The sequence below is a fragment of the Paramacrobiotus metropolitanus genome, unplaced genomic scaffold, assembly GCF_019649055.1.
Source record: "Paramacrobiotus metropolitanus isolate TYO unplaced genomic scaffold, Prichtersi_v1.0 Parri_scaffold0000067, whole genome shotgun sequence".
NCBI classification, from domain to species: Eukaryota; Metazoa; Tardigrada; class Eutardigrada; order Parachela; family Macrobiotidae; genus Paramacrobiotus; species Paramacrobiotus metropolitanus.
Window position 1 is genome coordinate 126,034 of NW_026570287.1, and position 24,736 is coordinate 150,769.

General features: G+C 41.9%; 2 protein-coding genes and 1 pseudogene across 2 annotated transcripts; 1 reads left to right on the forward strand and 2 right to left on the reverse strand.

Annotated features, from left to right (window-relative positions):
* Window positions 1-588: 588 nt before the first annotated feature.
* On the forward strand, window positions 589-13,407 carry LOC129594250 (uncharacterized). The gene is made up of 5 exons (XM_055490871.1): window positions 589-802; window positions 10,730-10,925; window positions 11,455-11,690; window positions 12,025-12,105; window positions 12,832-13,407. Exons 1-5 carry the CDS (start codon window positions 733-735, stop codon window positions 12,888-12,890), a joined length of 642 nt encoding a protein of 213 aa, XP_055346846.1. The 5' UTR covers window positions 589-732; the 3' UTR covers window positions 12,891-13,407.
* LOC129594247 (uncharacterized) lies at window positions 879-10,504 on the reverse strand. The gene is made up of 2 exons (XM_055490869.1): window positions 9,885-10,504; window positions 879-2,801 (listed from the first exon to the last, which is right to left on the reverse strand). Exon 2 carries the CDS (start codon window positions 2,797-2,799, stop codon window positions 1,432-1,434), a length of 1,368 nt encoding a protein of 455 aa, XP_055346844.1. The 5' UTR covers window positions 2,800-2,801; window positions 9,885-10,504; the 3' UTR covers window positions 879-1,431.
* Window positions 13,306-24,626, reverse strand: LOC129594356 (mucin-2-like; annotated as a pseudogene).
* Window positions 24,627-24,736: the final 110 nt, after the last annotated feature.

The following is a 24,736-nucleotide window of genomic DNA, read 5'->3' on the forward strand; positions in this document are numbered from 1 at the left end:
GGTGACAGCCACTTATTCAAAGGAGAACTTAAAACTTTCCTAGTCGGAAGAAATGACAATGCGGAGCTCGAGCATATGTTTTTTTACCAGCGCAAAACGTACTATGTCGGAAGAGCGAATTACAAACGTTTCACCATCAAATCAAAACCAGATTATATTGAAAAATCATATGTATAACAATATAAGAAACATAATCGGAAGAAACATATGAGAATAAAATCTGAAAACTACGAAATTTCATTCATGTTGTCGTTTTGGCCGTGGGGGTGGATGTGACGAGAATGGTGTATGCACGTTAATTAATGCGCACATGCACATAACGCTCGCCTCTCCCATCTCACCGGAAGCTGTTCTTCCGAATCACAACGTCCAGAATTTATTAAAAGCGCGCCCTGTCCCATCGACGATTGCAAGTCCGTTTAGTTCCAGACAATTGTATGAACAACTTTATTACCTCTTATTTGGAAGCGTCACCATAAATGGATTGCCTGCAAACTTGAAATTGCGATGAAAACCGGAGATCTAATTTCTGCCGCAAGCAGCCATCAAATCCGCACGATGGGGGGTGTGGTTACTTTTACGATGTCCTAAACGACCAAATCCAGCTTTTCGGGGCGAGAAAAATTTCGCCGCTTATGATTATCGTGCTTGCTTGTCCTACGTCTTTCTGCTTCTGTTTTATCTTATCTGTCATTAAACTGCTTTTTTGCCTTGATAAATTCCTCCGTGTCGATGTATCCTCCGGTAACTACATCTACATCCCAAGTTATCAGAACGCAGACGTTTACAAGAAAGGGAAAAGGTGCGGTTAAATTTTGAGTTTAAGTTTAACGTATTGCAATGACAACTTCTAAGCTGTCCCTAGTGGAGTGGGTTACACACCCGTACCACGATCGGAAGTGCTGGTGGTGTTAACGAATTACTTTAAGATCGCTTATGTAATTAACTCTTAACGAAAGCCGGCAACGGAACACATTGTCAACGCGTACGCACACATTTTTATTCAGCTGAAAAACATTGGAGAAGGGCAAGGGCAAGGGCAAGAGCAAGAATGATTTTAGATCAGTTAGACATTTCCCAAACCAGTCTAGAAATCCACGATAAAAGTGAAGATTCGTACAAGTACAAATTCAGATGTCTCCGCATCAACTAGCACCAATGAAATGCTCATCATTATTACTGTAACATTCCAGATCTTATTTGTACGGCTACATCCCGCACGGTAGCGATAAGATATACCTGTCTTATCAAGAGAAAATCCGGTAAAATCAGGAATGGAAATTAAGGAATGGAAAATAACACAGAAATATTGAGCAATTAATAACAATGAGAGTTACTGTAAGAACGTTACTAATCGTGGTGAATCCGGATGACGGGGTTGCTGCTCCCACGTGTTGCTGTGTTGCTCTCTTCGGTTTCCGGTCAGGTGATTCAACGGCGTGGCTGGTACTGGCGACGCTGCTGTTCTCCATTCTGACGCGGGTGCGGCTGTCCATTCTGGCGCGGCGGCTGCTGTCCATGCTGACGCGGCGGCTGCTCCGGCTGCTGCTGTCCGGGGTGCTGCGGGTATGGTTGGTATTGTCCCTGCTGTTGCTGCTGGTTACCTTGGCGCGGGTGTCCGAGTTGCTCTTCAAGCTGGCGGATTTTGGCATTCAACTGCGCAATGGTTACTTTATCGTCCCGCACGGTGGACTGATGACCTCGCTCGTCCGGTGCATATCCACGAATGCCGGTTTTTGCTATAATCTTGCCCAAATCAAGTTGCTGATACTCTCCAGCCCACATGTCTGCCATTTCGACGAAAGGATACTGTATGTCTTTGTCATTATCGGTGCCCTTCACTGTTTTATACTCGTCAATTTCAACCATGTAATTACTGATTCGCGTACGTGTCTCTTCCGTGTATGATCCATCCCAGGCAATTTCACCTGGCCAAAACGGCATGTTGATCGGGAAGTAGCGGTACGGATTGAAATAGCGCGGATACTGTTCAACCATTTCGAAACCTTGACGGTGTGAGTTGCTGATATAGCGATACACAAAACCAGAACGGTGTTCATATCGCCAGGTCCCGTCTTCTGCTGCATACTTTATCCAGGCTCCGGTGGCAAAACGGTCGAAACGCCAGGACTGCTGGTAGAAGTGGCCAAGAGACGTAGCCAGTGGTTCCGGGAATGTTACGAATTTGTTACTGTTAGTTTGTTTACTCTGACGCTCCAAAAACGAGAACATACTCTTCAGCTGTTCAATCTCGTACTCTATCCCCAGTGCATCGTAGTTATTCGGCAGGGTGCTGCGTTGCTCCTGAAGGCGGTCTATCGCGGTACCGATGTTGTTCATGTGGCGGTGCATGTCCTCAGTGGTGACGGCCCAGCTGCGGCTAATGAACGGGTTGAATGGTAAGTCGTTAACGGGGAGTGCTGTCTGACGGGAAGTTGCGGTGATGTAACGGATGCGCTCAGCGCGCGGCTGTCCTTGCTGGCGCTGGTTGCTAGTCTCGCTGCCGTTCTGCGGAGTATTGTTACTTTGCTGTTCGGTGCGCTGGCCGGATTGCTGAGTGGTACTGTCGGAAGCGGCCGGTGCGGGTGGAGATGCATGTGTGCGGCTGTTCTGGCGTGTCACTGGATGGAATGGCTCGTTGTTGAAGCTGCCATCATCATATCCAGTTGTCTGGATGTCCATAGCGTCAGGCGGCACGGTGGCGCTGGGTGTTGCTTGTGGTGTGTTTGCCGGTGCGGAGCTGCTTGTCGCCGTGTTACTGTCTCCGTTAGCGGGAGCCTCGTGGGTGTCCATTTCCATGACTGTAATCGCACACACAATATTGTTACTATTTACTGTTTTGGGTAGTTATACTTATCAGTGCTGCAGTGTTATACATCTACAGTGCACTGTGCTAATATATAGTGTCGGGATAGGCTGCTGTACACTTTTTTTACATATTGCATAGTGCATTATTTTTTTGCTGTGCACTGCGTTTACTGTGATAGTGTTATTCCTGCGTTGTTCTACACTGTATATACTTTATCAGCATTATTCCGCAGTGATACTGTACATACTCTAACAGTGTCAGTCTTTTATGTATTGTACACTGTAGCTGCTGTAGCAGTGTTATTACTTTTTTGACTTTACACTGGTTGATTAGTCTGTACTCTGTAGTGCGAATCGGATATTAGTCTGCACTGCTGGTACTAGTAATGGTACGTTCACCATTGTTAATTTTAGATTTACTAGTAAGTAGTTAGTCTTGGGTGTTGTTTAAGTACTTTTATTACTTTCTAAAGTTTTTAGGAAAGCTTCCCGGCTACGCTGTACATCTTCCTCATATTCTTTATACGGTTTTAGTTTCGATATATGGACTATTTGCGTTATTCGTTTGCGTCCTTTACCAGTAATTAGTTTAACATGGGCATTTCCGTCTGTGGTCAGCTCAGTAATCTCATATGGACCAACAAATCGGAAGGTTAACTTTTGAGTTTCTCCAACAATACGAGTCTCATCACGTACATATACTTTGTCGCCTACGTTAAAAGATACTTCTACTTTCTTATCATCGTAACGCTGTGCATTACTATCATGTACTTTCTCCGTTAGTACTTTCGCATACTCATGTGCAACTTTCCACTGGTTGCGGAGTGCTTCAAGATACTTTTGTATCGTTTTGTCCCCTATTTTCTCTGGTACTGTAGGTGTTACTATATCAATTGGTAGTAACGGTTCTACACCAAAAAGTAGATAATAAGGTGAACAATCTGTTGTAGAGTGTTTCGAAGTGTTATAAGAAAACGTAACAAATGGCAAGTGTAGTGCCCAATTAGTTTGCTCTTTATTGGCGTACAGCGTTAATTTTTCTGCAAGATACTTATTAAAACGTTCAGGTATACTATTACTTTGAGGATGATAAGCAGTAGTTACTCTATGATTGACACTCAGCAACTTTGTTAATTCAGTGAATAAATTACTCGTATATGCTACACCTCGGTCGGATGTTATATACCGAGGCAAACCAAACGGTATTATTATACTATGTATAAAGAAATCTGCTGTTTCCTGAGCGCCGGTCGAATGTACGGCTTTGGTAACAACATAGCGTGAAACGTTTTCTACCGCTACTATTATATATTTCTTTCCTTCGGTGGCGTGGAAAGGACCGATGTGGTCAAAAGACCAACTTTCTAATAAATTGTACCGTTTAATTTGCTGTAAATATCCTGACTGAGGAATACTGATGCTATTTCGCTGCTGACATAACTGACAAGCTTCGCAGTAATTTTTCACGAAATGTAGCATCCGTGGAAAATAATATCTGTTCTTCATATGCTCCCATACTCTTTCAAAACCGATGTGTGATGCGGTAGGTGCATCATGAAGATTATATAATACTTGTGCACGCATACTGTGAGGAATGCAAAGTAGTAATTTCCGGTTGCCTTTCTGAGATTTTACTTTGTATACTATGTTATTGACGATGCGGAAACCGTCAACCTTTCGCTGAATACTCTTAGGAGAAGTAGAGTATTTCTCAGAGCTGTTAATAATATTCTTAATGTTACTAATAAAATTATCTGATTCTTGTTCGTCAACGAATTTCTGCGTAGTCGGTAGTAAACACGGGTAAATACTCGTACTATATACTGGAATATCACAATCGTCTGTGTCATCAGCCGGCTCGAGTGGATTGCGACTTAATAAGTCGGCGTCCTGATGTAAACGTCCTTTCCGGTAAATTACTTTGAAGTCGTACTCCTGGAGTAACAGTGCCCATCGGTTAAGTCTGCCCTGCGGTTCTTTTAAGTTCAACAGAAATTGTAAAGCGGCATGATCAGTTATTACTACAAAATGTTTGCCAATTAAATAATGTTTGAACTTTTTGATGCCAAAGACTATGGCAAAAAGTTCTTTTTCAGACGTCGGATAGTTCATCTGGTGCTTGTCTAGCATTTTAGACGCATAGGCGACAACATGCCACCCGTCGGCATGTTGTTGCTCCAAGATGGCGCCCACTCCGATACCGGAGGCGTCGGTTTTTAGTTGAGTAGGTAATGCCGGGTCGAACGGCTTCAATAGCGGCGCTGTTGTCAAAGCTACTCTTAATTCCTCGAAAGCTGCTTGTTGCTTTTCGCCCCAGATAAACGGTACGTCTTTCTTTGTTAGCTCGATAAGCGGTTTACTCAGCCCCGAGAAATTTTGAATGAATTGCCTGTAGTACGATAATGCGCCTATAAAGGACTTTACTTGTTTGGACGTCTGGGGGCACGGGAAAGCCGATATTGCAGCTATTTTAGCGGGATCAGGGCTAAGACCGTGTTTACTTATAATATGACCCAAAAATTTAATTTTTTCAAAACCTATTTCGCACTTCTTCGGTGATATGGTAAAGCCTGCTGCTGTGACTGCTATTAGGACTTCCTCTAAAAGTTTGATGTGCTCAGTAAAGTCGCGGCCACCAATTAAAACATCATCAATATAGCAAATTACTGATTGCCACTTTAGGTGTCCTAAGATACTATCCATGGCTTTCTGGAAGGTAGCGGTACCTCCAGAAAGACCAAAAGGCATTCTCAAAAATTCATACTGTCCGTCGGGCGTAATGAAACTTGTCTTTGGTATATCGCTTTCTTTCATCCGTATTTGCCAAAATCCGGAATTAAAATCAAGCGATGAAAAATACACTGAGCCACTAAAGCTAGAAATCGCGTCATCTACGCGCGGCAGTGGCCACATTGGCCGTTGCGTAACGTTATTTACCCCGCGTAGGTCTACACAAAAACGCAATGCTGAATGCGGGTCTTTTTTCTTTACTAATACTACTGGAGCGGCCCAGGGGGACGTTGATTTTCTAATTACTCCCTTATTTAGCATTTCATCCACTTGTTTCTGTATCTCAATACGATGCGCAAAGGACGTGCGCCACGGCATCCGTTTTATCGGTTTGCTGTCACCGGTGTCGATTTCGTGTGTGACTTCGGAGCATAAGCCAAGCGGGCGGGACTTGGAGGGGAATACTTTTTCATATTTAACAAAAAGGTGCACTAACTGGTTTCGTTGTTCGGTAGTTAAGTTGGGGTTAAGGTTAAGATTTTTAATATGCTCGTTTAGTTCATCTCGGCTTATACTCGTATCAGGTTGGAGACTGTTGCATTCGACCAGTTCCTCTGCAGCTAATGTTTCTACATAACCAATTAACAAGCCTTTCTTTAATGTTACTGGTTTGTCACTGAAGTTGGTAATTACTGTACTTCCTATTCCATTTTCAATAGATACAATGGTGTTCGCTACACCAACTAAGTGTTGTAACAAGATATTCTTTTGCCCGATGACAATCGCGTCTCCGTTATAGCTGTCAGGTACAGTAAACTGTACGACTACACCGGTTTTCTTAGGGATTTTCAACTTTTTGCCGAGTTTAATGTGAGCCTGCGACCAAGATACATCGGAATGTACAGGTACTTTTGCTGAGTCACAATGATCTACAATATCAGGCGAGATGTTGAAAACAGAAGGTGTGTCGTCGTTAACGGACTCAGTAGGAGTATCGGTAGTTACTGTAACATTATGATCAAGACTATTATTTGGCATAGTAATGGTGACTGGTGGCGCTGGTTCTACTGAAGCTGGTAGAACCGATTTGTGGTCATCTTTTTTCGCGGTGCTGCAGTTCGTTACTGTTGCTGTAGAATCGTCAGACGCGGAATCACTACAATTCGTACTCGTATTTGTAGGGAAAACATCTATACTCGTATCAGGTGCATTAATCGCTACTTGTGGTGCTGGTACTTCAGGTACTACGACTTCTGGTATTTCAGGTATTGCTGGTAAGACACCCTTTGTACGTAGTAGCGTAAGAGTGAGGCCAATTTCGGTTGTTACTTTGTAATGATCGAACGAAGTTTGTGGGTAGTAGTTGTAATTTCTAGCCATACGATCTTGAATATCTTTCGGTAAAAACGACTTCTTTACTCTGTCGGGCTTTTCGAACATAATTTGTCCGCGGTGTAAATTGATACTGATTTTATGCTCTTTTAAAAAATCAGCACCAAGTATTATAAATTCATTAGGGAGGCCGCAAACGATAAAGAATTTGTGTACGGTATCTATTACTCCTACTTTTACAGTCGTACTAGTTGTGTATGTCTCCGGGCATTTAAATCGATCCGAAATCGTTGTGAAATGTAAATCGGGTGCGCCTTTCTTAAAATGAAAGAATTTAAGATTAATTTCTCTAGCTAAACTCTCGCTAATAATGCTGCAGCCTGCACCGGTATCGAAAAGTGTTCTGACCTCGTGGCCGTTTACTATGGTCAGTGCATAAGTAGGTGTGCACGTAATCGGCATATCATAACTTGCATACGGTGACGTCTTACTTTTTTCTATATCGATGCTATATATATAGGTTACTGTTTGTTCTCCGGGTCGGGCTTTTACTGTAAAATATTCTGACAGAGTCGTACTTTTTGTCGCATCTGCTATGGTATGTGGAGGTGGTAATACGCCGTCTGTACCTCCTTTCCAGAACGGCATCATGCGTTTCCCTGAGGTGTTGTCCAGAAGTTTTCGCCCATTTCATCTAAGTTTCCCTTAATGTACTTATTGTACTGTCGTTCTACTTTGAGGATAATGTCAGCTGGACACGTCTGCTGTATGTACTGTACATCATTCGGTGTGACTCTCGTACACTCAGAAAAACCATGCCTGAAATCTTTACAGAATGGACAGAATAGCTTGCCGTTCCCCAGCCTGTAGCTATCGAAATGTATCACTTTCTCAGGTATTCTACTCTTCCAATCTTCCTTGCGGCGGTCACGTGACTCGGAGCGTTCCTGTGAGAACTTACGTCTTCCTGTACTGTCATGTTGTGGTTTGCGCCCGTCAGTACGATCACGTGAGTAACGATTACTACTTACGTCTCTACCATCTCGGTTGTTACGATTGTGGCTGAAGTCCCTGCTGCGGTCTCGCTCTCTGCTGAAGCGACGTGGCTGATACTGTGCGTGGCGGTCACTATTACGATTATACTGATTAAAACGCGAACGGTCGAAATGTCTACTCGTACCTTCTAGTCTGCCGTATGGACTGGGTGACCGTCGACGCCAATTACTGTCGTATGAGCTGCGGTCCCGATAATGTTGCTTGTCACGGCTGTCGCTACGGTTATGATACTTGTATTCTCGGTTATTGCGTGGTGCCGGTGTTGGCGGGCTGGCGTATGACACATTTACTGTTGTTTCGGTTGAATCTACTGTAGCGAGTTTTCCCAAAATGTTACGAATCTCAGTAACAGAGTTGGCGTTAGCTGCTATGAGAATTTTACGGTACTCGGGGATACCAGAAATAGCACGCTTAATCTCCGATACCTTATACTCTTCGGGCATACGACTATCGATTTCTTGAAACAACACCAACATGTCATCGAAAAACTGCTGTACATCATCACCAGGTTTCAAGCACTTGCGAGAAAGTTCTAGTCGCTTCTTGTCAGCATAATCTTCAGGGAGATACCGGGTTACTAGTTTATTGCGCCAGGCATCATAACTCAACTCTTTGTTAGTTGACCATTCAGCTTCAAAGAATCTTCGCGGCGCTTCGCCTAAATAGTTGGGCAGCATGATTACTCGTCGCTTATTGTCCCAATCTAATGTACTAGCTACTCTCTCAAATTGCTGAAAGAAATTACTGATCGTATATTCAGGCTTGTTGTTGAAAACCTCAATTTTGAAATCTTTAGGCAAAAGTTTACTATGATCTAGCTTAACAGCTGCAAGCGCATTCACGATATCTGCGAGATTATTATTGGAGCTGGTACTCGTAGCATTATATGCAACTGGATCATGTAATACTGTACTCTTATTATCCGCAGTAATGGTATGCTTTACATCAGGTGTACTGGCAGTATACTGTACATGGGCGTGATGCGGTGGGAATATAGCTGTATTCTCTCTCTCACGCTCTTTACGTGCTTCAAGCAGCTGTAGCTGCAGTGCGGCAATCTCTTCAGCATGCCGCGCTCCATGTATCTGTTCAACGAAGTTATATGACTGCTTATGCGATTCCATCAGCAGCTGGTCTAGATATGCTCTGCCCTGCGCGTCTGGCATATACTGAGTTAACGTACTATATAGTCTATTCGCTTGCTGTAAGGCATTCTGCAACTCAGGAGTACTGTTTACCAGGTGCTCACTGTCAGGCTCCACACTGTTTAGAGTGCTAGGCTGTTGTGGAGAGAGAGCGTCCTCTCTGTCCTTTGACAGCTGCGCAACCGAGCCAGCGGTCGCGTTGGTCTGATTGCTCTTAACTGGTGTCGTGTTGGCCTGCGATGATGCGTTGTTGTTGCTTTTCTCCCTGCGCAGTATCTTCTTCAGATCGTCTACGCTCAGATTCTGAGCACACATGGAATGTGCAATTGCTGTCTGTAGTTTGCTCTTGTTGTCAGCCTGCTTATACGGTACTTTATACTGTTGTGCTATACTCTGTAGTTCAACCTTCGTATAAGCAGACAGAGTGTCGGATAAGTTCTGATGTTTGTCCATACTGTCCAAGAAAAACTATTCAACTGTAAACGCTAATGGTTTCTTTCCCAAGCCAAGAATGCTCTCTTTAGAGAGAAAAGTTTTGCTGGCAAAGTGAAAACGAATGCAGGTCAAGAAAGTCTTATACCATACCGGTAAAATCAAATGCACACAAAAGTACTGTAAAGTGTGTAATCAACACGGAAAAATTCGGGAGCAAAACTGGAATAATTGCTTATTAAGTTCGTACAAACAATGTGGAGGTTGCTGTTGCAAATTGGGATACTGCTATTAAAGTGGGAGGAGAAAACAATAATTATCTTTTCACGACTGAGTACTGTACTTAAGTATATTGTTAAAGTTTAATCTATTTGCGCTTACCCAAATGATGTGTCTTTACTTTCGGGATGCGGTATGCTGCTAGGTAAGACGGGATTTCCGGTCCTCCGGTAAACAGTCGCCGAGGGCGTGGTCGCTTGAGACGGCTGCGGGAGGTTGACTTCTTGCGCCGGTGAGCTGACGCAATGTTACTCGTAGTGATGCCGGTGTGGGATGCGCCGGCAAAATGTTAATCCGAAAGGCGAATTAATAATTCCGTAAAATAATCGTTGCTGTTCAACGACACCCAGGAGCTGCCATGCAATGACAACTTCTAAGCTGTCCCTAGTGGAGTGGGTTACACACCCGTACCACGATCGGAAGTGCTGGTGGTGTTAACGAATTACTTTAAGATCGCTTATGTAATTAACTCTTAACGAAAGCCGGCAACGGAACACATTGTCAACGCGTACGCACACATTTTTATTCAGCTGAAAAACATTGGAGAAGGGCAAGGGCAAGGGCAAGAGCAAGAATGATTTTAGATCAGTTAGACATTTCCCAAACCAGTCTAGAAATCCACGATAAAAGTGAAGATTCGTACAAGTACAAATTCAGATGTCTCCGCATCAACTAGCACCAATGAAATGCTCATCATTATTACTGTAACATTCCAGATCTTATTTGTACGGCTACAGTATTATATGGATTTTTTGTAGCAGCCCGTAACGATGGTGTATGGCGTTTCCATGTATTTCTTGCCTCAACTTGGTTTACGTCTACAGGGAAATGATTACTAACTAATTATTTTTGTATAAAATTTGTTGAATTTGTTTTTTCCAGCTTTTTTATTAGAGATTTGTTATGACTTGTGGACCTTACGTGTAATTGCAACTGGAATTTTGCAGTGTTTCGTAACTCTTCTGAAGCGTATAGTACGAGACCTGTTGACGGACCCGGGCCGGCCACGGGCAAGGGACCCGGTGGCGAGCGATATCGCCGTACCAGTCACAATTCCTCATGGACGAGTAGATCGACCGGAAGTACTGGTGGTTCCACTTCTCCTTCTATTTCTTCTCCTCTCAGCCGCACATCGTCAGTTGGGTAAGTCCGTAAGTGTTACCAAGTTTTCAGCATCATGTGCGGGTTTGTATGGCATTTCCCATTTAATTCGGATCATCAAACTCGCTTACATGATTTTTCTTTTGACAGTCTTCGGTTCTTGTTTTTTTGTATTTTTTGTTTTGTACTTGCGCAATGTACGTGAAAAACCTTACAGTTTTTAGCCATACCAATGGAATTCGTAGGGAATCCTTTTATCATGTGATGCGCTGAAATTTAACATCGTTTAACGAGCAGCTATTTTCGTCAGTGCGGTGTCGTAGCGTCGATTGCATCATACATGCATATCCAGGGTTTGGCTTGCCTAGATGGCATTTCAATGATTTCATCCAGTAAATGACAGGACGTTCTGGGCGAAAACGCCTGCGCTCGTTAAAATTTGTTTCGACTTCAGACCCAGTTTTTTAATGTTATTGTCGTATAGGTTCCGCAAGAGTCAGCTTATTACCGTTAGGGGTATTCATTCATTAGCATTTGTACCCAGAATTGATTGGATCATTTTGAATTGCAGATCAAACAGCGCGAGCGATGAAAGGCCCGGAAGTGCCATTGTTCGGCAGGGCGCTCTAATCAGCCAAAATTCCACGAATTCCCCTGTGCAATCTCGAACGGCCGTAAAATCGTCAAGTCCTCCCAAATCTACTCTCCCGCCTACCAATGCCTCAATGATCCCTTCATCTCCTCGCGCTACGAAAGGCGCGTTCAAACCATTTAATCACAAAGAAGTCGTTGAGCATATGAATAAAGGTACTTACTAATTTTCCCTGTTTTATGTTTTGGGCCTGGGCTGTGTAGGTGTGTAACTGTCGCAGATTATTCAATTAAACTTTCTCTGTTAAATCATTAGTGTTTATTACATTAATTTACTATACCCTTCTCGTAATTATTGTGCCGATTTCGAAAATTTTTTAATTGTACGATGATCGACAAAATACTTTCAGTTGATAAAATACTATCACGACAATAAAATACAAAATACTTTCAGTCGACAAAATACTATTACTTTCAGTTGATAAACTCAGCGGTATACGATGATCGACAAAATACTTCCACGCTCTCACTTTTTTGTTTTTGTCGGCAGCATATTTGGAAGCAAAGAAGGCAATCGATGCGGGTCATGGAAAAGTTTTCGATCCATACGAGGATGGGGGTGCTCCGATTGGTATGTTCGACATAATACTGGATGATTAATGATTATAAAAGTGAATGGTAGCCGTTTACATATTATGCAGTGATTTTCTGGCATCCACCTGCCTCATATACTTCGGTATACCGTACCGCATATCTGTAGCATCTGGTAAATGTATGAAATTAATTTGATCGATGTTTCAAACTCATTGTTGCCTCACAGCGAAAATTTTGTGCAGCTTTGTAATGCTATTTTAAATGAATATATACTTACTCACTGCAGATTAGTTGTACAAAACAATCGTCGAAGTTCGTGCGAGATCTCTTTAAATGTTGTCATAGTCAACACAATTAGCAACAAAATGCATTATTTTGACAAATGATTCGCTATTTCGGATAATTAAGTACTACTCTTTGCTGCGCGGGAGTCGGATAAGCGCTTTCGGGCACATGCCGTCGGTTTGTTTTACAGTATTGCAGAATATGATCTGAAATTTTCGTCGCAGGAACGAACGCTTTTGCGAAATTTGAATTCCGGTTTAACCCATATGATTACTTTTAAAGTGTTCGCATTTAATGTGTCTGAAGTTGCGCTGTGGTCGAGAAATATTTTACGCACTTACTCCGCAATCCGCATAAACTTGAAAGGACTATAGTAGTAGACGAGGTGGTAGACGGAAGTTATTTATAGCATAGCCTTCTTCTTCAAGTGTGCTGAGTGCCATTGAAAATGAAGCATATGTCTCGTCTGTATTTACAGAATTTGAACCTTTCGACTGGGAAGCCTTCTGGCAGGAGCGGAAAATGAAGGGCATTTGAATGCATGTGCAAAGCGGTTATCATCATGACAACGGCTCATCCGGACGGACACATCGTTAACTTATGTCTGACAGGATCAGATCCGTCCAGTACCTTTTTGCTGTGCTGTTAGCGGACGGTTGTACAGGGTTGTAATCAGGAATGCAAGATTGTTCTTTTCCAAAGATGTTTTTGCTTGTCATAGTGTTTCTAGTTTAAGTTTTATCACGTTTGGGTGTGACATTGTGGGCGTCCCGCCTTTGATTGACCTTTTGATGTGATCCCTTATATTTATCTTTTCACTGTGGTACATCTGTTATCTTTTTACGATTGCTCTCCTTGGTTTCTTTCATTTTAGTCGTGCCATCAGCGGTGGATAATTTCGTACAGTAGCGCAGTGCAACATTTTATTGGGGGTTTTTATCACGATGGGAATTTTGGGATCGTTATAAGCTATAACCCGCAGTTAGTGTGATTTTGTGTGTGGCCTTGTTACAATCCGTTAGCAGTGCAGAAATAAAAGCTGTGCAACATTGGATCCAAGTTCATATAACTGCACAACACTAGACAAAATTTGTGATTGAAAGAACATCTTAATAAGAAGATGACTTCTTTAACATCGGGAGTATCGTTGTAAATGGTGATGGCAATCATCGTATACTTGTATCAATCGTCATGGGACGGAACCATAACTGAAAATTTGGAGTCAATTACTTCCGCTATTCTGGGCCTACAACGAAAAGAGCAAATTTAGTTCTATTATTCTTGACTAACAAATTATATTGTAGGTAACACACACTCATTCACACTTTCAGTTGGTAGAACTCAGCGGTAAAGTACCCATCTTCAAAGATTTCTGCTAAATTATGCGTTTGATGGAAGAAAGTACGAAATGTATTATGTGACGAAGAAGCAAGCGTCTTCTGAAATGGCTTAGAATAAATATTAAACGGTAAAAAATCTGTTAATACCTATGCATTTTTGTATACGGTATGAAAATGAAAAGTAATGAAAATAATATGCGCATTCAAGGTGGACGAGAGCAAACCAAGACCTTGAACAGCAATCAAAATATCGATAGGATCAGTAATACGAGTCTAAAAATAAACTGATAAGCAGGAAACACGAAACATGTACAATAAGGAGTGGGTTTATGATTACGACAATAATACTGTATTGTCTCAAACAAAGTACGGCACTTTTGTAATCATTATTTGCGTCCAGCTCCGTATGCATGAGCTTTCTGCATATTAAAGTTAACTCACCTAAGAATAATTGCAAGACCAAGTCCTAGAGCAGTCCCAAAGAGCATTGCGCTAATCAAAATGAAAAACCGCAAAAGTGGCGGCATCCTGCGAAAAGGTCACAACAAATACATCAGAGTGCGATGACCAAATTAATAGGTTACTCTACACTCTGCAGTAAGCTGCGCTCTAAGCTTACTTACTCTTGAATTCCAGATCTTTTGTCCGTTGTAGACGCATCCGCCCCAATTTTAAATTTCGCGCCCATTTTGCTCTCGATTTTACAGTTTTTGCAAGACCAGTGTAACTCGGGCAAACACGAAATGAAAATATTATGTTCTTTAACAGTAATAAGTGCTTTCCCAAAAATTCATAAATACCGTTAGCAGGAAGGACCGTTAGTGTAGCACGTACAATATTCATTAGCCAACGATGATATTGGTATACAATGTCATACGGTCTGCTTAAACGGTAAAGTGATGCACTAACAGTAACGGCTATTATCAGAAAACAATGTCGATTGCTCTACGGATGTTTAGTTTCTTTCGACACACCGGAAAGTGTTTAGAAACCGGTTTGTAGTGCGTACTTTAACGATGGTCATTGTAAGTTGCGGCGATTTAAGTGTGCCCTTTAATTTCCCGATATGCAGCTGCCCGAGCATGTCGATCGGATGCGGATGCAGGAGGGATACATAGACATACACAAATACATAAACAATACATATACTATTTATTATGAGCAGCTTACAATTTGAATCGGCTTCCCGAGTGATTCCCGGTGTACTGCGCTTGCTCTTATTTCCTTAAATAATTCTGGTAACGGCACATGGCAGTTTCCATTTATTGTTCGGTTGCAGTTTCTTTTAAATAGTAAATACAATATTTGGAAAGTATTATACGTACAACAGCTTTAGCCGATTAACTCACTCTAAGTGGACCATTTGTACAAACAAACTACGGGGAAACATTAAACAAAATCACGATATCGGCCATTATACACTCGTCATTCCACGAATTTTTACTTCGACAATATTGCAACAAACGGACAAGCCAGCTAAAACCAACTAAAAGAGGAAATTGTTGTACAGATAGATAAAACTTTTGTAACAGAAAGAAAAGCTTTGGCTAAAAAAAGTGAGAGAACTAGCAATAACAAAATTGTAATAACTCAAAAATCAGGAATACAAACCGAATTATGCAGCGGATCCGGTCTGAACCCTTCTTTACACACACACATTCTTAAACGACGATCGCACAGTGTATTGCGGTCAGCTACCGTGCATTCGCTGCTGTCATCACATTTGGCGGATAAAACATCTACACAATCGCAAACAAAATTAAATGGGCTTGTAGAACCATGCTCTAAATTATGTATACAATTATGTATAGGCAAGCAAAATACATATTGTAAGCTGCTGTGATCAGTTAATTTAAAACAGATACTGTTTGGTGCTTACCAATACAAGCGGTTCGTTCGCTCTGGTTAGTAAACCATGAATCTGGTATGTAACCGTCTTCGCATCCACAAAATGCATTATTTCGACATTTCCCACGCGGAGTATATATAGGGCACAGATCTTGGTCGCTGCGACATGGAACATTTCCGCCTAAGGTAGCTAAAAAATATACGACGCTTTAAAAGAGTTCCCATACAGTTATGTACATTCTTCTCGAACCAGAACCGAGCTAGAAGCATATTACTCCATTTCGGATGATAATATATAATTGAATTTTTTAAATCGCTTGCGGTATGACACAATTCTTAGTCCATGTCGCAAAAATAATTACCCCGGCATACGGGCTGATTTGTCCAAGGGTCGCGGAACCATGCATAACCAGTCGGACACCGGCAAACATTCTTTATTGGATCACAAACAGCATTAGGAATATTGCAGACAGTCGAGCATCTCTCCGGGAACATTGCTGCAAGTAGAAAATTTTTTAGCTTCGATTCCTTTCCAGTATACGAACTGATTCACGTACGTCGACAAACGCCATTATCATCCGGCAGGTATCCATTTGAACAAGTACAAAAACGGTTTTCACCGTTAAAGGCGCATTCGGCATTGGCATCCCCGCCACTTTTACAGTCATCATCGCTGGAGCACAAGGAAAAGATTGTCTCTGCAAAACAGAAATAAATTTAGAATCCGACAAGGGTTTACCAAGCGTATGTCAAACAGACTTTTGCAGATGTTTCCTTCCAGCAACGAAGAGTGGTAACCAAGGCGGCATAAACAAGTACCGGCTAAGCGGTCACAAAATGAGTTGGGATCTTGTTGCAGACAGTCAACATCGCAACCTGCAATATTAACATCCGAACTTCATATCAAAACATTTTTTTAAATAAAGGCTGATAAATTTGACAAATTACAGATCTGTCGAAAATCACTACACCGGTACCAAAACAGTAAGAATTAAATTTTGTGAAACGTTTTAGTTTTACTAGCAATACCCGTACATAGATATTCTGCATTGCATGTTGATGTGTTATTGTAAACTGCACCTTTTTCCTGCAGAACAGAAGCAAATGGTGGCTGACTGGGTGGTTTGACCATGGAATTCTGTGCGACACTGTTAAGATCCGTTTCCTGTACCAACGATTTAGACTCGCTCTTAGGCAGTTCCACCGGTACTTTGGCTGCGACTGATGTGGTTGCGGTGGTAGTTGTCGTCGTCGTCGTAGTTGTGGTGGGTACCGTTGGTGGATTGGTGATTATCGGTCCTACAGGTTCCGGTGGGAAGAATGGCTGTTGTGATGGCGGTTGGAAGGGCCTCGATGGCGGGACAAATGCCAGCTGCGCATAGGGGTCACCATCGATCCAGTTAGCCGGACTTTGAGGCACGAACTGGTTAACCGGCGGAGGCGGAACGTACTGGGGTAGAGGAGGCGGTTCCATTACCACGGACTGCGCGCCATTGGTCTGAATTTGTTGTAGGATGGGCTGAAGCATGGCCAGCTGCTCCTTTGTGACTGTAACAAAACAGCAATGAATTTTCCTAATTTTTTGTATAAAATTTCCATTTAGATATTGCCTTGCGAATGTTACGTAGTTTTGGTCCCAGGGATACAGTATGTACAATACGTATATCGTATCGTATTGTATGATATGTGCAGTACTGTATTGCCATAATATTTTGACTAATTGTAAACACTAATTGTAAGCGATTGACTATCTGTGTACGTATCTGTACTTAATTGTAAACACCCGTACGCCTGAGATGTCCAAATAAATTATCTCCAAATAAATAAAATAATTATCTTTTATCTTACCATTGTAGTAACCGGGTTTCTGCATTTTGTTAATTAGTTCCCATGCTTCCGGTGTGAGAGCGCTCGCCGGCACAGCCATTCCATTGTTAGCAGCGCCGCCCATAACTGGCATGACGTTTACCGGCGGCCTCGGTTTCGCCGTGGTGGTTGTCGTGGTTGTAGTCGTCGTCGTTGTCTCGGGCGCATTAAATTTGTTGGTCTGAAGGAATGGTGGAGGTTGCGGAAATAAACTACCGGAAGCTAAAAATCGCCCAGAAAGTTAGATTAATTACCTTCTCAGGATTAATTAGCTGGCGTGATGCAATGGTTACTTTTTGTATTTCCTGAATTTGTTGGCTGATATTTATCGAAGGTTTGTAGAAATTTAACAAAATTTGCCTGGTCCGATGGATCAGCAAAATCGAACTGGGAGGCGCCGGAGGAAGAGAAGCTTGGCTTAGTTTTAGCATTAATCTTGTTGGTTGAAGCGGGAGCTGAATTTGGATCTTGCTGCATCATCGAAACCAGCTTTTTTTGCGTTTCAGGATCGGAGAAATCGATATTTCCCTGCGAAGTCTTTATCTGACCGGAGGCTAAGGGGTATTGTGGAGAATCAAAACTTCCCGAATTAGCCGCTGGCGTCGATGATTTCTTTCCGAGCATACTCCCAAAAAAGGCACCAAACCCTGCATATAATGAGCCATTAGTAGACTTTCACATTACGCTTTAGTTTTTCTTTTGAGTTCACCGGAAGCGATGTCACCGAAGCTCGGAACTTTGAAACCGTCCGAATCCACGGCATTGTCACCGGAAGGCTTATTTGCCGGTTTGGGTTCTTCCCGTTTGGGGGTGACCTTTTTGGTTGTGGCCGTTGTGGGTGTTGTTACAGTTGGCGAAAGGGGCGTTGTAGCCACATCCGGCATCCCATCCCCGTCGGTGTCCAAAGTGGGCAACGTGCTTCCCAACTCTGTCTTTGGGCGGGCTGGCGCCAGAGCCGAGAAGCCGGACATCAATGCTATGAACAAAAGTCGTGTGATAATTAATCTTGTGATAACAAGGCATTGTACCAGCAATATACATATTACAAGGTAAATAACGGTTGCGGGTTATATTGCGATTTGCTAAACTATAATTTTGTACGACACTGACAATTACGTTTCTATCCGCATTAATTATCGTAAATGCAGTAAATATATCAGCATAAGGCGCGTAGTGCGATTGAATTGATTAATTATGATTACGTGCTACAGTTGACTAATTATAACTATGTGCGTACATCCAAACAAAAGAGCATTTATGTGAGTAATTACCTCGTTATAAAAGCTTTTAACGTTATTATTTTTTGCATACCGCTTAAGAAGGATATTGTCGGACGCTTTCGGTTCGGTAGCCGGGTGACCCTGGGAATGTTGTATTTGTCGTAAATGTCTGTCGTTGTGCCTGGTATTTTAGGCTTGGCTGTTGTAACTGTTTGAACAGCACCAAGTGCTCCACGATGAATAACAGCTGAAAAGCAACAAATTTATTCAACCATCTTTTATGCAGTTTTTTATACCAAGGATTACAAAAGTAAAACACTGCATCTAAGCCAAAGAATTTGATTTTGTTTTAGGATAAAACTGACAAATTGGTAAGAGATAATAACTGTCGATACGTATTCACGCTAAATTCGCTTACGGATAGGCATGGCAGTTGCTGCCACTGGTCTCCGTCCAGTAGTGGTTGATGGTTCAGTCGCAACTGGAGTAGTTGCCGTCAGTTGCAGCAGTAACGGCAGTAATTTGGCTTGTATTTCCGCCGCCGACAGGTTGGGATCGTTCAAAAACGAGAAGTCCACCGGCGGTCTTGTGCGTTGTGTTGTTGTGGTCGTTGTAGTAGTTGTGGTAGTCGTTGTCGGTGGTGTAGTGGTCACGCTCAGTCGCAAAATCAGATTCAGGAGATTTTCCCGCACTTCACTGGGAGACAGATCGGAATTTTGCAAGAATGACAGATCAATCGATGCCAGTTTGGAGACAGTGGAAGGGGGCAATGTAGACGTGGATGTTGTTGGGGTTGTAGTTGTCGTTGTAGTAGTGGTGGGAGTGGTTGTTGTCTCAGACTTTCCAGTTACGGCATTCAGCACCCATGTGGTAAGGAGTGAATCGTTGATAAAATTATTCCATGCCCCATTGTTTGGGCGACTGACTAAAGCCAAAAATCATCTATCAATTCATATTTAGTAAAATAATTAAGTCGCGATGGTGAGTAGTGAGTACGTAGTGAAAAAGTCCGTTAACTGCATGAAATTTCCTTTGTCCGTTATATATATCTGCATTAAAATTGTTTTCGTGTGACCTTTCTGTACTCAGTGGACCAACAGCTGTATGATTCATTAGTTCATTATGTAATACATTAAAAATTAACACTTTCTGAAAATTTAAGTAAATAAAATTCGTGAGAAGTTGTGCAAACAATTTCTTTTCGCCTATAGAGTCCCCATTAAAAACATCCTACTTACTTCCGCCAACGACACCACTGGTCGGTATACGAACAATCCCCCCGAACCGGTCGTTCAGCCGGATTTTAACCATTCCGGAGCCATTATCAACACTTGCGGTGGTTGCCTCTGATAGCCGATCTTTTTGTGCCGGCGTAAAATTTTGATTTTGGAACTTTTTGGAGCCAGTGTCGTTCTAAATGTCGCTTCCGTTGCAGTAATAAGCGTTGATAAAGGAGCGGTGCTAACCGTATTTGCCGCAATTTTTGTAGTTACCGATTCCGAGGGTGCTGTTGATGTTGCAACTGCAACCTTTGGATTGATTGTGGATTGCGTCGCACTCTCTTCCCGTACTGGTACAATGGGGAGATTTTCCTTTGTAGTCGTGCCGATGGGACTCAAAGCGTCAATCGCATTGCCATTTATGACAACAAAATCCGTTACTAGTTTGTTTGAGGCAACCGGATTACTGGATGTACTGGTCGTTGGTAGCGTCGGTACAGTGGTCAAAAAGGGTACAGTACGAGGCGTGACCTTTTGCTCCTTTGCAGTCGTGAGATGCTCCGAAGCAACGGTACTTCTTGTTGTTCGGCGTCTACCGGTTGCTGGTGTAAAGATAACGACTTTCGCTGTTTCCCTGGCTGCAGTGGTTGTCGTGGGCACCGTTGTGGTGGATTCTGAAAACGCCGATAGTGTGTATCGCGTTAATAGCGCATTCAGCCAGGAAGGAGTCTGTGCACGGGACGTACGTGTACTTGTTGTTGTTGATGTGGATGTTGTGGGAGTTGTGGTCGATGTCGATGTTGATGGAAGAGTCGTCGTGGTTGTTGTACTGGTGGCAACTGAAGAGGATTCGCTCTTCGCTTTCTCGGGTTTCTTTGGTTTTCCCACCAGAATATTTAGGTCCGCGTTCAGGGTTTCTTCTGTAAAATGAATTAGAAATCACTGAAATTCACATTATTTTCTTTTATTTATACCACGTAAGGTAAATGAGCTTCCTTGGGAAAATATTCGAAGAAAAGCAAACTAACTAATCAAGTAACTATTAAACCGTATACGTTGACGGTTGATGTTATGATTGATCACCGTTGTTGTACTACTTTACTGAATAATATCGCTGTTAATCAGTAATAAAATATTGTTTTCAGAAGGTGAGCTACCTATAAAAAATGTATTGCACTTTGCTGTTTTTATTAATGATCACACTCGCTGTAAATCTTAATTCATATATGTACATTACCGTTTGCGTCTACCGTGCCGGAAAACTTTGTTCCGGATAAAGCGACACCAGACTCGGGTTTTCGTACTTCCTCATCGGATGGATGCAGATGATTGTCGTGGATTACCGGGTGGAAGACAGCATCGTGCGAATCGACCGCAACCACAAGAGGACCTTGTGTTGTTGTTGTACTGGCTACTAATTTCTGAGCGGCTATCATATAAGCTGCAACCAAACACAATCAGTTCTGATCTGAAAATCTAAAGAATTCGAGTTCCGTGGTAAAAGTCTGCTTATATAACCGTTATGGTTTACAGTACTACTAAAGTTTAAAATTACGAATTGTTATACAGAATATACATCTGGTCAACTTACATAAGCCAGCTTTATCGGCTAAGACAATGTTTGTGGTTGCTGAAAATAACATGCGTATATCATCCACATGCATAAGGACAGGCACATAAAAGAGAGTATATCTGATTACAGCGGCACAATGCCGCGCGACTACCCAACACACATATTATTATTGCACTAGCAAATTAGCATTCAATATAAATTTTTTCGATGTTGATATCAGAAATTTTTTTATACATACCTATAGGAACAGGCATTGCAGAAGACTTTGTTCCATTAACGGAAGAAGTTATATTCTTCAGATCGGTCACATCAGCTGTCGTCGACGAATTTTTAGCCGCCGTAACGTTCTTTATCAGAGATGACGTTATGTTTTTAATAGCAAATACAGTGGAATTTGCATTGCTGTCTCGTGCAAAGCGCTCCGGTGGATTCTCCACGTCTAGAAGCAAGGCAGGTCTTACTTATGTGTTTTTTCTATAAAGTAATAAAAACAAATTACATGAGTTGGATAACATTATTCTAAGTAGTGGAATTAAGCGAAGTTTTATACTTGTGCGATGCATCGTCGTCGACAGAGTTCAAGCGGCGGAAAGAACTGAAACTATATCCGACCTACTAACGTCGGATACGCAAATATTGTCACGTTGCATGCCACAGTCAAGCAAACCTCGTATGGTTTGTATACGGCAACAGGGATACGGGTTGGGCTGATTGAGGTGTCCATACGAGGTTGGCTTGACTGAGGTTATTTTTCGAGTCGTCACTGAAATCACGTTGCATGACATAGTCAGTAACGTCGCAGTATACTTGCGCGATAGACAATGATAAATCCGGAGTAAATGCTAATCTATAGTCTGTAGATGCTATATTTCTCAAAACGTAATTATCAAATTATTACCACCGGCATCTTCATTGTCAAAGGACTGAGCGATAACTGAATCTGGTGTCTTTGGCTCCTTCACAGGCAGCTCGTAATTCGGAAAATTTGGAACACCTTCTGTCCAAATATTTTTATCGCCCCAGTCGGCTACGGCGGTTTGCCGAACTTTTCTTATCATGGCTGCATTCCCGCTGGTTTTCTCACAGCGACCTTTTGCGTTCAGGATGGTATCATTCTGACACTGACACGTTCCTCGAGGTGGTCTTTCCGAACCCATCGAAAGATCACAAAAGGCTTTCGAGTCAACAAAAGTGCAGTGTTCCTGCATGAAACATACAGCACCGATCGTTCCTGTTGAAAAAAAATACAAATTTATAATATATATTAATTGTGCAACTATGAGCCTATTTCCGGTCCCAGAAACGCTGCACAAGATGGCTGCATTTTAAAATTTGGTTAAACGCAAATCGTTAATTATTACCTAAATATCAAGGGCTTTTATCTAGGTAAGAACTTGTAGCTATCTAACCGGTAAGTATGACACTATGGGTAGGGGGTACACGAGTCAAAATAATACTGCGATCTGGCCGTACAGTTTTCAAGTTGGCTAAGTTGACCGTGACATCAAAATGTGTCTTTGGGTCTTTAACATAAATAATGTTAAATAAATAAGGGAGCAAATGTTTCATGACCTTTTTCAAACTCACGTGTACATGTTATAGGAAACGCCAAACGATTTTGTGTGAATCCGTGGGCGTTATCGCAGGCGCATATGTAGAGCGTGGATGTGTTGAAATAGGTGCGACACACCGATCCTTCATGAAGTCTACCACAGGTGTCATTTTGCGGATCGCATTGGTATTCGTAGATTACATCTGCCAAAAAAGCTTTTGGTTAGCTTGAGTTCAACCGAATAAATCACATGTTGTGGACATAAAAAAAGTTATCGGAAATCTTTCATTCTTATCCATTATCCGTAATGCGCCAAACAAATTATCCAAATAAATTCAATAAGCGAAGAGACATTTTCCTTGTTAAGCAAGTTCGTAATATGATACAAACGGCTGTAACTTGAACTAACAGAAACTACCGTATCTCACTTCGACATTTTGGACATTCCGTAGGTAGTGTGTTACGTCCGTCTTTTGCAAGAACTTGTCCAGCCGGGCATTCCAGCTCTGTAAAAGAATCAAGTTATAAGAGCACAGTAAGCAATTATGTATACTTCTACCATAAAAGTCGGCAGCCCAGCTTGCGGGATGGGTTAATTTTGACATTACTTACAAATCGACAGCAATAGCCGTACTGATTCGAGCAGTAGTTATGATAATAAGTCCTGCTCGAATCAGTAGTTTGACTAAAATTTTCAATAGTAATCCCCTGATTGGAATTTTTAGCAGTAACATATCCTGACTGTGATTTGTGACCGTGATTGTGCTCGAAAACGTCTAATCAACTTTTCCCAGGCTTCTATTTGCATAAGGTTTACTACCCTAATAATTCATTAATCAACACTGAAATTGTTTGACAGTAATACCATGGCTTATGAACCTCTAAATTTGTATATGCGGTGTTGTAAAAGATATTGACGATTCCGTGCATTTTAAAAATTAAAAATGCAGAAATTACGAGGACATACCACGACAGCAAAAACTAGGACGATTTTCTGGCCAAGGGAATCGCCCAGTAGGACAGGTTTCATTAACCGGCAGCGCTTCCCGTACCGGTAAAGCGGTCGGTCCAAACCACAATCGATCATCCTGTTCCTCATCACACGTTATCCTTAGCGCGGTTCGCAAAAAGTTGGGAAATTTGCAAATTGTTTTCTGTGATAACACTGGCGGTGCACTGGTGGCATTAGCAGTTACTTCTGCCGTAATTATGATCTAAAATGCACACCAGGTTCATATTGCGGGAATAAGTCGTCAAAATATTTTATAATACGAGTACTTACACATTTTATAAATAATACGACAGAAGCAATAGCGTATTCCATCATTTTCCGTGTAAGAAAACGTAATAAAATTAATTTATATCATAATACTATTGCATGGAAGAGATCGTTATTGGCAATAGATTCTTTGAAATATCAACAATGATATTTGTAGATTGTTCAATCATTCGGCATCATTTGGCGGTACTAGTAGCATAAAAAACACAGCCGTCACGAAATTATCACTGCATGGTAAAAAGTAATGAAGACCGCTGTAAGTCATGTAACACGCTTGTGTACATCGGTCAGGGTCGATGGCCGCTAATGTAATCTTTCTCGATTAAAGTCGTCACCGCATGCAATCTATTCTTTCAAGTTAAATGCATGATGATCAAAAATCGTTTCGAATCCGTTAATTCATAACCAGAACTACCGCAAAAACAAAGCTACAAAGAGGTGACAAAAATTGATTCGCGCCACTTTACCGTCAAGAAAATATCGCT